General features: G+C 39.1%; 1 protein-coding gene across 1 annotated transcript; it reads left to right on the forward strand.

Moving 5' to 3' along the window:
• Positions 1-2,217: 2,217 nt before the first annotated feature.
• LOC145103686 (protein NRT1/ PTR FAMILY 5.9-like) lies at positions 2,218-4,214 on the forward strand. Its single transcript, XM_079040976.1, has 3 exons — positions 2,218-2,467; positions 2,548-3,017; positions 3,328-4,214. Exons 1-3 carry the CDS (start codon positions 2,261-2,263, stop codon positions 4,139-4,141), a joined length of 1,491 nt encoding a protein of 496 aa, XP_078897102.1. The 5' UTR covers positions 2,218-2,260; the 3' UTR covers positions 4,142-4,214.
• Positions 4,215-12,894: the final 8,680 nt, after the last annotated feature.

Below are 12,894 nucleotides of genomic sequence, written 5' to 3' on the forward strand. Positions count from 1 at the left end.
CAGATTTGGGCGTTGTTTTTAATGAACGCTCTCGGTTTAACATATACTACAAATTTCGTTTAGATCGCTAAGGCTAGAAAGTATTTTATCGTAAATTCACTTTTTACGATTCCCGGAGTCGTGCCGGTTTTGCCGTAAAACTTCGACGGGTCATAACTTCTTCGTTATAACTCGGATTTCGGCGTTCTTTATATGTATGGAACCCTTGTGACATATACTATAACTTGGTTAAGATTACTCCTTCTAAATAATCTTCCATCAAAAAGTCATTTTTGATGCTCATTGTCTCTAAATTGACTAGCCCGAATCTGCGGGCGTTACAACATGTAACCTTACTCATCTTTAATTTTAATGGGAGGAAATGAATGAAAGTTTAGGGAAAAAAATTATGGTTCCCTCGAATTCGTTTGGTTCGACTTAATTTGGGAACGGAGGGGGGGGGGGGATTCCTAAATGAAAAAAGTTTCGTTTAAATGAAGGAAAGTTGATTCCATCAAGATGTTGAAGGAATTAATTCTTTGGTACGATGGAAAGTTGAATATTACCATTTTGCGCTTGCTAAACACTTCATCAGTTTAAACCCTATACATATACTATTCACCAACACTGCTACCATCACCACCACCATTACTCGCCAACACCACCATCGTCATCACCACCATCACCCGCCACCACCACTACTGCCGCCGCCGCTACCATCACCCGCCACCATTATCGCCACCGCCGCCATCACTCTCGTCGTTGTCAACACCACCACTACCACCACTACCATCACCTGGCACCACAACCACCACCATCGTTGCCAGCGCCACCACCACCACTACCATCACCCGCCACTACCACCACTGCCACCACTACCATCACCTCCTCCTCCACCACCACCACCGCCGCCTCCACCACTACCACCAGTCCACCACCGCCGCCACTACCGCCACCATCACCGCTGCCACCACCGTTAAAATTTTACTATTTTAATTTATATAATGTATTTATACATAAGTTAGAAAACGAGGTGAAATTAAGCAAAACAGACAAAAAGATGTAATTTTGTCATTTTACATGGATTTCAATTTCATTTCCTGTGTATCAAAGATAATCTGAAATTGATTTCAATTCCATTTCATACCAACCAAACAAAATATATAATTGGATTCAAATTCCTAACATATTTTTTTTTCTTTCCAATTTTAATTCCAAAATATTTCAGAAATATTTTACGAACCAAACAACACTAAAGAATATTGGTTATTTTTTTTCAATCTCTCATCGTTCCAACTTCTAAGAAATATTACACTACATTTTTTTTGTCTCATAAAATAGAAAACCCGTCGTTATCATGGGTAATCTTTATGATATTGGTGTGTTTCAAGGCTTCAAATCTAATAGATATAAAAGGAGTTGCGATTTTGAGCCATATTTACAGAAATAATATATAGTTTTGTAATAAAATAAATTCTTTAATTGACATATCAAAAACATGTAACTTTTTCAATATCGTTCAAAAGAAACACTTTAGTTGACTTGTTGATTTTTTTATTTAATATATTAAATTTTATAAATAAGTGATACTTATTATCACAACAATTGTGCCATTAGAATAATAGTCTATTTTTCTTGATAAAAGAATTAAAAATGTTCTAAAATTTTGTGAACACTTGGGGCAACCACCCGTTTAGTTTTTAGCTCAATTTCAAATTATATACATTTTGACATGGTGCAAGCAAAATATATAAAGTTTTATGGTTAAAATATTTGGTAAAATTTTGTTTCGTTTTCGTAACACCATGCATGCGACTGCACCACACTCATAATATTTAATTCTATACCGTTTTAGAAAACAACAGTTTCTTTTCAAATTCGGTTTTGTCATGTATTTAATTTAAATATATATTGGTTTTACATATAGTACCATTTAATATTACACAACAAGCATGGATTTATGAAATGCATCGCCACCATGTCGACAAATCCAATTTACAGAAAATACATATTGCCGTCTTATATCTTGTAATTTGGCCACCAAAGCAATTGATACCATTGGGACAAATTTATTTATTCTAACGAATTTGTCGGTTACAAACACCTTTTTTTTTTTTCTATTTTAAGAAAATTGAGACCAAACATATAACAACCATTTCCGAATTGATGGGATTGTTTACACGAATGTTTCTTATTTATTTCCCAGTATGATCTAACATTTGAAGATCTGAAATTTATGACAGTCAATAAATCATGTTTATTTCTCATAGTGATAGCAGGGATGGAGAGGTTCGTCTTCAAAGGATTAGCATGCAATTTGGTGACATATTTGACGGATGTAATGAAGATGAGCAATTCTTCGGCGGCTAGAACTGTCAGTATTTGGTCTGGTGTTACGTCGATGTTGCCCTTAGTGGTGGCACCCTTGGTGGACTCTTATTGGGATCACTATTCAACGATCTTAGCATCATCAGTCTTGTACTTTCTGGTATATCAAAACGGTTTATCTTACAGATAGATTAACAAATCAATTGATATTTTCTAATATAAGTTATTTATCGTATACAGGGGCTTTTGGCATTGGTTTCGTCGACATTACATAAACAAAACCCTTCATCATTTTCCTTATATTCATCGTTGTACTTAATTTCGTTAGGCCAGGGTGGGTACAACCCATCGTTACAGGCATTTGGAGCCAATCAGATCGAACCACAAGACGAGTTGCCCACAACTGAAAAGGAATGTGATCCAAATAACAAAAGTTGGTTTTTTCAATGGTCGTATTTTGGCATATGTAGTGGTAGCCTTTTAGGCGTTTCGATCATGCCAAACGTACAAGATTTGGTTGGATGGGGTCTAGGGTTTGCAGTGTCAGCAATGGTCATGGTTTTGTCTATCAGTCTGTTTTTGTTTGGTGGTCGGTTTTATTCGTACAAACAACACAAAACCGTTGATATTAACGTTAGCTTTTTCAAAAAGATCATTAGAGCCATCAAAGGTTTAAAATCTTCTGAAAAATCAAGGCTTGTGGAGTTAGAGTAAGTGTGCTTCGCCGGATTGTACATTGTTCTCAATAGTTGTATTTTTTGGTAAAATGACCAATATACCCATGTCACAAAACTAGAAACGGTGATACGTTTTTTCTAATGCTTATTAAGGTTGTATAACTATTTTTGGAGTTATTCACGTTTTGATTAATATTTTCCGACAGTTCGAACTCCCGAATTAATGCCCTTGATAATGATCTTTAATTTTTTTGGTAAAATGACCAATATACCCATGTCACAAAACTATTTTGTATAAGCTTTAATTTTTTTGTAATTAATGAAATTGATAATGATCTTCCAGGCTTCAAGAAAATCCACTGTTTTTAAAAGAAGACAACAATGGCGTCGAAACTGGATGTTCATCGGATCAGAGCTCCAGTAACAGCAATCATCTGTTCAAAATCATGAAAGTGATAATCAGATTACTACCAATCTGGACAACATTACTCATGTTCGCAGTGATTTTCCAACAACCAGCAACATTTTTCATAAAACAAGGGATGACAATGAAGCGGAGCATCGGAAAAAGCTACAATATTCCTCCGGCGACTCTCCAAAGCGCAATCACGATCTCGATAATCCTCTTGATGCCATTCTACGACAAGATCTTCATCCCAATCACTCGATTCATTTTACGCAACGACAAAGGAATCACGACGATGCAGCGGATCGGAATCGGAATGTTCCTTTCCGTCATCGCAATGGTGTTCGCAGCAACTGTGGAGACGAAGAGGCGTGAAGCGTCTGGATCTGGATCTGGATCTGGACGATTGAGCATCTTTTATCTGTTGCCGCAGTATATTCTGTTAGGTGTTTCAGACATTTTCACCGTGGTAGGGATGCAGGAGTTTTTCTACAGCGAGGTTCCGGAGGAGATGAAGACGATGGGGATCGCGTTGTATACGAGTGTGTTTGGAGTTGGAAGCTTTTTGAGTGCATTAATGGTGTTTTTGGTGGAGCGATTTACAGGGTCGGAAGAGAAGAATGGAAATTGGCTTTCTGATGATATGAGGAAAGCAAGACTTGACAAGTATTACTGGATGTTAGCATGTACAAGTTTTTTAACCTTTTTAGGATTTCTACTCCTTTGTAAATTATACAAGCCAAGTGTTTAAGGAGAATAAATTTTGGGATAACATTGATGGGTTGAGTAGAATGTGAATATTATGACAAATTAAAGCAATTCGATTTGGATGAGTATCTATTTTATAGATAACTAATATACTAAATATAATTAATGAATAATTACCAGTTTAATATTTTTATATTCAATAAAAAGTTTATGTGTGATCCTCTTTTCACCCTATTATTTGGTGACTTCTATAAAAACTAGAACTCCTCTAATGAAGTTATACCGAAGACAACGATCAAGTAACGATCCGATCCTCAAAAGCCCCCAAGAACACACACTAAGTGTGTGTATGTGTGTGTGTGTGAGAGAGAAAGATAGAGAGAGAGTAACATCCCAAAAATCAAAACAAATTTTGACTTTTCAAAAATAACCCAAAACTAGAATTGTTTACAAAACCATTGTTTCAAAAGTGTATTTCGGTAATCAGAGTATCCCGCAATCCAAATAACATAAAATTGAAGGATGTGCATGGTCACACATTCGCATTGCCACGATCATCTGAAAAATCTGAAACAATAAACTGAAACTGTAAGCCAAAACTTAGTGAGTTCCCCTAAAGTACCAACACACAACATATACGCAAAAAATATTGGGTCCACAACCTTACGGTTGGTTTACCCCTGGCCCACAACTTTTCGGTTGGAATGCCCCGGCCCACAACCTCTTGGTTGGATTGCCCAATACATAACGAGTCCACAACCTCCTGGTTGGATTACCCCCGACCCACAACCTTTCGACTGGATTGTCCAGTCTATTGACTGTCAGCACAAAGCAGTAGTCTCAACCCCAATATAACATGTCGACATATAACAATTAATAACATAATCAGCAGCCAAATACTCATTCAGCCAGTAAACACAAATAGTCCTATAGGTCTATCAGTCTAACGCCTATCAACAGCTATCATAGGATCCTACAGATCTACCGCATGCTCAATATATCATCAAACAACATATAGCAGGATATCAATCAATGGGCCGGCCTTGGTGCCTTCGAATCGCGAGTACAGTGAGGAAAACTCACCTTAATCAAAAGATAGCAAAATCTCACACCCAAGTCAGTTGCACAATGACTCCTCACACTGAACACAATCAATACCAACTAGTTATTTTCTAAGGTTAAGCCCATAATCATGAGGCCCAATAATGGCCCAAGTACAAACTATGCCCACTAATGGCCCAGTCCATCTAGAGAACCCTAAGGCCCAAATGTTACAAAATGGCCTCAAGTCAATGGTCCAAAATCCAACAGTTGACCCTCACGTCGTGACCAGCTCATGGTCACGTCGTGAGCATCAACTCGACCCGGTCCCAACTCAGCTGGTCAACTCAACCCATCGACTCGCCCAATCTCGATTCCAATCATTATCACGTCATGACCACTTCCTGAGTCACGTCGTGACCTAATCCGGACAAAACAGTCGGGATGGCAAGCATTATCACGATGTGACAGGCTTAATCCTCACGTCGTTAGCGCTGCATTGGCTAACATTGAGCATTAAGCTCTTATTCCTTTCAACCATTACTTGGGACTTTCCAGAGGGTCTTCCCTTACCTAAAGGATGATAAAAATCGTAGCTTTTTAGTCATGCATGTCCAATGCATGACTCCACCACTCACTAGGTCAAAAGGGGAAAAATGAGATCAAGACTCATGCTTGGAGTCTTAAACTACACCAAAACTCAGATCTAAGAATTATATTATAGAGAATGCCTCAATGATCCATAAAGTTTCCAGCTTTATGGATCCCATGCATGCAATCCTTCACAACCATGTAAAAAGGATCTTAAAACTTAGATCTAGCATGCAAGAGGTAAAAAGGTCATAGCTTTATGACTTACAATGGTCCAAAAGCTCTGCTAGAAGGTGAAGTAGAAGTTGGATTGCCAAGAGGTTGTTTAACCAAGGTCTTCTTCCGCTTCAATGAATCAAAAACCACCAAATAGTGCTTCAATGATCACAAAAATGGCTAAGGGCCTCAAGTAGGTCGAGATTAGGGTTTTCAGGAGGCAAGCGAGTGAGGGAGGCTAATGATGGGCAACCCTAGCCCTCTCATTCCATTAAATACCCGAAATATTAGGGTTTTGGTCATCAGACCGTTCTCACGTTGTGAGCACCCAAAGTCTCACATCGTGAGACTTAAAAACACGGGTCAATTAGTCAATGGTCACTCACGACGTGACGACTATGTCTCACGTCATGACCCTCATCCAAAAGTTATAAATCAATAAATAAGTACCTCCAAGACCCGGGTGTTACGATTCTCCCCCACTAGAATCAGACTTCATCCTCGAAGTTCGTTGCCTCAATTAACACGGGATAATGCTCTCTCATCTCCTCCTCAGGCTCCCACGTCCATTCTGAACCCTTTCAGTGCAACCACTACACCTTCATTAAACCCACCACCTTGTTTCGCAAGGTCTTCATCTTTCGGTCAAGGATCGCCATTGGTCTCTCAATGTAATTCAGGCGCTCATCCACCTGAATATCCCCCAATAGGACTACTACGGAATCATCATCCACACACCTCCGTAGCTGGGAAACATGGAACGTACTGTGAATCTGACTGAGCTCCTCAGACAAATCCAACCTGTAATCAACCTTGCCAACCTTGGAAATCACACGAAATGGCCTAATCTACCGGGGCCCTAACTTGACCTTCTTCCTAAAGTGTATTACACCATTCTAGGGTGATACCTTTAGTAAAACCATGTCATTGACCTGAAACTCTAACTCAGATCGACCTCTGTCGGCATAATTTTTCTGCCGACTCCAGGCGGTCTGCAATCTCTGTCTAATCTGCTGAATAAGCTATGTCGTCTGTAGGACTACCATAGTCCTTCCCATGACCTTGTGACCAACCTATCGATAACATACTAGGGTACGACACTTCCTCCCATAGAGAAGCTCGAAAGGCGGTGCACCAATACTGGAATGATAGTTATTGTAAGAAAACTCATGTAACATCCATAAAAATCATGCCAATTTAAAACTTTTTCAAACATTAAAAACCATTAAATTATTACAATTTGTTTTCAAAATGGTTTAATTGATGGGTTTTACACAAACAATCCTATGTGTGTATGCAACCCTAATTTGGATCTATGTTTTCACTATTAGACATACAACTAATGAACACAAGAGAAAACCCTAATATGCATCTAATACTTTCGAAATACACAAACAAAAGGATTAGATTACATACCTTTGTTGCTATAGAGTAATAACAACTAAATCTTGAAGTTCATTTGCTCTTGAGAACAAGTACCACAAATGTAGTACCTCTAATGGCTCACAAACACACTAGAGTGAAGGGATGAAAATATGAGAGAGGAGAGAGGGTGGATTGCTCTATAAATCGTCTCTTCTAGGGTTTCTCAAGAGTATGACGAAATCTAGAGCCTAAGGCTCTATTTATACGTGAGGCTGGCTAGGGTTTTAAGGTGGAAACCCTAATTAGCTTAGGGCATAAGCAAATCCATGGACCTCCCTTCCTTAGGCCTTGGACGAAAACTCCTAGATCCTTCTAGGATTTTTGGCCCATCCCTAATAAGGGTGATCCAATGGCCCAAATCCTCAACTATTGAATAATTACAAAACAACCCCCGTACTTTTAATCAGTTCCTTTAGTCCCAAAATTAATTCCAAATTAATTTCTGATTAAATACTAATTAATAATATGATTCCTACTTAATATATTATTCTTATAATATATTAATAAATCATATTTATGCCCTTAATTTATTATTCTTAATAATAAATCAGCCTCTCTCTTCAACAGTTATCATGTCTAGTCACTAGTGTGAAGGCAACCCAAAATGACCATGCTACGATCGGGTCAAGTACATACCAAATATAGTTATGGGCTCAGACACTTAATCCAACATTAATATCAGAGTTTCCCAGAAATCAAAATCATAAAAGGTGAGGAGCTGTACGATCACGCCTTCGCCTTTTCGCGATCCTTGGAAGTACCTGAAACAAAACTCATAAACGTAAGCTCGAAGGCTTAGTGAGTTACCCCCAATATACCGATACACATACAGTCCATATAACAATAAAAACAATATAATAACATAACAACATGTAATGGGTCCACAACTACACAGACTGGATTACCCATGAGCCCACAACATAGGTCTGGCTTGCCCCCGACCCACAGCCTATGTCTGGCTTGCTCCTTCGGTCCTTGGACTGGAATATAAATGAATTGCCCTCAATATGAGTCTGGCACACTCTATCGGCCCTCAGCTCGTATCTGGAATGCATAAGATTCCTCAGTATGAGTCTGGCATGCCGCCCCGGCCCTCAGCTCACATCTAGCATACTCCCGGGTTTGTTGGCCACCGCACAGAGCAATATAACCTCAACCCAACCATACAATATGTCGACATATACAGATAAGTTCACATACAGATAATCACACAGTATCACAGGTAGTCCTACATCTCTACCAGACTAGCATATCATACTAGCATGCATAACTAACTCATACTCAAAAAATCAATAACTACTAGGATATCAAATCTAATGGGCCGGCCTTGGTTCCTTAGACCCCTTAGTATAATGAGGACAACTCACCTCACGAGTAGCTCGGAAAGATACTATCAACTTCTCCAAACGCATCTCCAACTCCAAAACCTATAATCACCCATGGTCCATTCCTATAAATTACCAAAATGCCCTCTGTGACATCCCCATTTTTCACGGCCAGAAAAGACCGATTTTGTTTATGCTTTATAAAAGCAGAGTGCCTCTTTTAATAAAAATGTTGTGGAATTTGTTCCCAGAAAAACATGATAAATACGTTATCAAAGCATTTCCGAAGAAATGTATTTTTATCAATTTTAAAACATTTGGGATGTCATCGTTAATACAGAAACATAAGCATAAACAGAACTTACATTCATTTACACTAGTGATCTACATCTCTTTTAAATCCCTCAGTGTAAAGTAGCTTCATATCGACACATGTGATACAAATAAGCTTGAGTGGGTCAGGTTGGGAAACCTGGTGAGTACATAGGGTTTTCAACCCACAATAATTCAATTATTATGTTTAAACATCAAACAATCAACCCAATTACCCATCCCCATTATCTTCCTTACTCTTAAGGATCTACCCTAAGAATCATCTATCCTGCATTCATTCATTTCGAAGCCCATTGCTTCCAGGGTTTATATGATAGGCACTAAGTCCATAGCTGCCAATGCTTGTTCGTAAAGCACTAATTCCATAGCTGCTAAAGTTCATTCATCGGGTACTAAATCCATAGCTACCGGTGTTCAGCTAATAGGTACTAAATTCATAGCTACCAACGTTTATTTAACAGGTACTAAGTCCATAGCTACCAATGTTTATTCTATAGGCACTAAGTCCATAGCTGCCAATGTTCACTCATATCATCTTTCATCTCTCATCATTCATCTACCCATGTTTTACCCAACATATTCGTAGATATAAAATACATATACATTTTAAATTATTTAAAACATGTATAAAATCGTTCATCCAGCATAGAAAGCAAGTATTCTAATAATATGCACACATACCACGTAATTTATATAAAATACTTCATATCTATGTGTAAGATGAAAGTAACTATGCACTCACCTGCAATGGTGGTGACTCGGTACTCGGACAGCACTTCGTTTACTTTAAAACGAATTTCCGTTGACAAAACCTAGTATCATTTCCACTAGAGTTTATTCTAATGTTCAACGAGACTAATTAATAGTCTAACTATTATTACTATTATATAAGCGTTAAACAATACTCTTCACCCACTATGTACAGACAGGGGCCAGACATGAAACACTCAAGGGCAGGATCATTTTGGCATATAACACTTCTGAAATCCAACAACCCAGGCGGCCCTTCAAACTTGATTCCCCGTACCGCGAGTGGTTAAAAAGATATTATAACGACACTTATATAACCCGTAATAATAGCTCAAATAATTATTATAAGGTCCTAATAACGTTACTATATTTAAATAAAAGCTATATTAAAAATTAGGTAGGCGTATCTTACCTACGAGGGGGTTTGGCTAGAATCCGCGCTCTGCAGGAGCAGAACTTCCGAGCCGAAAGCTCTTCTTCTCGGAGCCGTCGAGCGCTACGGGGCTTTCTTCTAGCGCTAGGGCACGCTTATCATGTAAAGTTGCAAACTTTACGTGCATGCAAGTCCCTACTCCTCAAAACTAAGCTAGATAAGGGTTTATGGAATGGAGGAAGGCCAAGACTTGACACTTTTGATTCCTTTATGACAATAAGGACTTAAGGGAGTCCAGATCTGAAGTTACAACTTCAGATCTTACCCCAATACCCGAACTGATCCCCAAATATGCTAAAGTTGGTCTTAAACCTAAGTAGGAGAAGATCTAGCTAATGAAAAACCAAGGTAACGACTTGTTACCTCCAACACGATGCTAAGATGAAGTAGGACTCATATCTACTCCCTCTCCTTGCTCCAAACTCTTGCACTTCAAGTTCTTCTCACCACAATCCACCCTCCAAGCTTAATATCACACAAAATGAGAAGCAAACGGCGATTTTAGGGTTTCTGGACTCAAAAGGGACTGTAAGGGAGGCTAAGGGGACAAATGATCCTTTAAATAGGGTGAAAAACCCTGGAGATTAGGGTTTCCCATTCCAGTTCCAACTCGTCGAGTTGGGTCTACCAACTCGCCGAGTTGGTCACTTAAACCACGTGGCCGAAAACGTCCCTACACGACGAGTCGGGGCACCAACTCGTCGAGTAGATCTTCTTAGATGAACATAAAAGTTGTAAAATTATATACCTGGGAGTCGGGGTGTTACAATTATCCCCCACTTGAACTAGACTTCGTCCTCGAAGTCTGCTGCGGTAAACAACTCGGGGTAATGCTCCCGCATCTTTGCCTCCGGCTCCCAAGTCCACTCGGATCCCCTCCTGTTCTCCCACTGTACCTTCACTAAACGTATCTCCTTGTTCCTCAAAATCTTCACTTTTTTCTCAAATATGGCTATGGGCCTCTTGACATAGTTCAGGCGCTCATACACCTGAATGTCGTCCAACGACACCATTGCATCCTCATCCAATATGCATATTCGCAGCTGCGAGACGTGGAAAGTGCTGTGAATCTGACTCAACTCCTCCGGGAGGTCCAACCTGTATGCCACCTTGCCAACCTTGGAAATAATCCTAAATGGACCGATGTATCGGGGACCCAATTTCCCTCTCTTCCGGAAGCGAATCACACCCTTCCAAGGTGAGACCTTCAGTAGTACCATATCACCAACCTGAAACTCCAGCTCAGAGTGGCGTCTGTCGGCGTAATTCTTCTGCCGACTCTGAGCAGTCTATAATATCTGTCTGATCTGCTGGATCATCTCTGTGGTCTGCAGGACCACCTCGGTCTGTCCTATCACCCTGTGACCAACTTCACCCCAACAGACCAGGGTGCGACATCTCCTCCCACACAACAGCTCAAAAGGCAGAGCGCCAATGCTGGAACAATAGTTGTTGTTGTAGGAAAACTCAGCAAGTGGAAGGTAGGAGTCCCAACTCCCACCGAAGTCAACAATGCAGGCTCTCAGCATGTCCTCGAGAGTCTGTATGGTCCGCTCGCTCTGGTCGTTTGTCTGCAGAAGATAGGTGATGCGTGAAATTAGCTACACCTAATTTTAATATTTATAACCTAACTACCTTACTAACTAAATTGCACCTAGGCAGTGTACCTAGTCAAAATTATAGAATAGTTGGGTAAGTCGGGTGTCGATCACAGGGAATGGTTTTGACTAATTAATTTATCTACTACTAAATTAACCTAATCACTAACAAAGGAAGGGTTTTTATCTGATTTTGCAAGATCAGACGAACTTAACTCAAATTCAATCAATAATTTAGAACACTCTTGTTTAGTTCGAATCTACCTCTTCTTTATGGTTAGTTAACAATTATGGATTATCAAGTTGGTTATTATGGTATTAGTAATTTAAGTCTAAATTTACCAATATTAAACTAATTCATGTAAAACTATGTATGGTCACACACAATCAAACACAGAATAAGTTGTAGATTATGAATTTACTATGTAAGATTAGGCAAACACAATTATGGTCATAATTCATGTTCTCTAGCACAATCAAATTTATTTACTTCAATTACTATCTAAGATTTTGGTCGATCCTAGCTCTAGCAATTCAGTGTTCACTAAATCACTAGGTTTCAAGTTCATGTAATTTAATAATCACTAAGCTACACAGAACATGAATTCAAGCAACTAAAGAAACAAATATTAGCATGTTAGGTAATCATAATCAAACACAAGCAAATTACCAACTAACAAATCCATCATCAGTTAAGCTAAACCATATGTCAGAAGCTTCCTCTAGCTAAACAAGAGTAGCTAGATTCAGCTGCTCATAGCAACAAATAAACAAAAACAAATCATAATAAAAGTCATAATGAATGTACCAAACAAATAAACTTTTGATGTACTTTTCTCTCCCAAGGTGATAAAAGCCTCTTCTAGAACTTCTTCTCTCCCCCAAATCGTCTCTAGCTCTGCCTTCTGTCCACCAAACGTCCCTTAAGTGGTAAGGGACAAGGGTATTTATAATTATCCAATTTTTCCCTTTTCACGATGTGGTTTGAGAGGAATCCTTATCGGGCAAGGATTTTACTTCGCGTGTAGTTATCTTCTGGAAGACTCATGCCACGTCGTGGCCTTCTAGTTCACGTCGTGACTTT

This window comes from Lactuca virosa, chromosome 4 (assembly GCF_052849685.1).
Source record: "Lactuca virosa cultivar CGN04683 chromosome 4, Lactuca_virosa_CGN04683_v6, whole genome shotgun sequence".
Lineage (NCBI taxonomy): Eukaryota > Viridiplantae > Streptophyta > Magnoliopsida > Asterales > Asteraceae > Lactuca > Lactuca virosa.

What these genes read in the sequence shown, in the direction of transcription:
- LOC145103686 (XM_079040976.1), top strand. Translation starts at nt 2,261, where the DNA reads ATGGAGAGGTTCGTCTTCAAAGGATTAGCATGCAATTTGGTGACATAT. An exon ending in CATCAGTCTTGTACTTTCTG is followed by an intron (nt 2,468 to 2,547) that starts GTATATCAAAAC and finishes TATCGTATACAG; the next exon opens with GGGCTTTTGGCATTGGTTTC. An exon ending in TCAAGGCTTGTGGAGTTAGA is followed by an intron (nt 3,018 to 3,327) that starts GTAAGTGTGCTT and finishes ATGATCTTCCAG; the next exon opens with GCTTCAAGAAAATCCACTGT.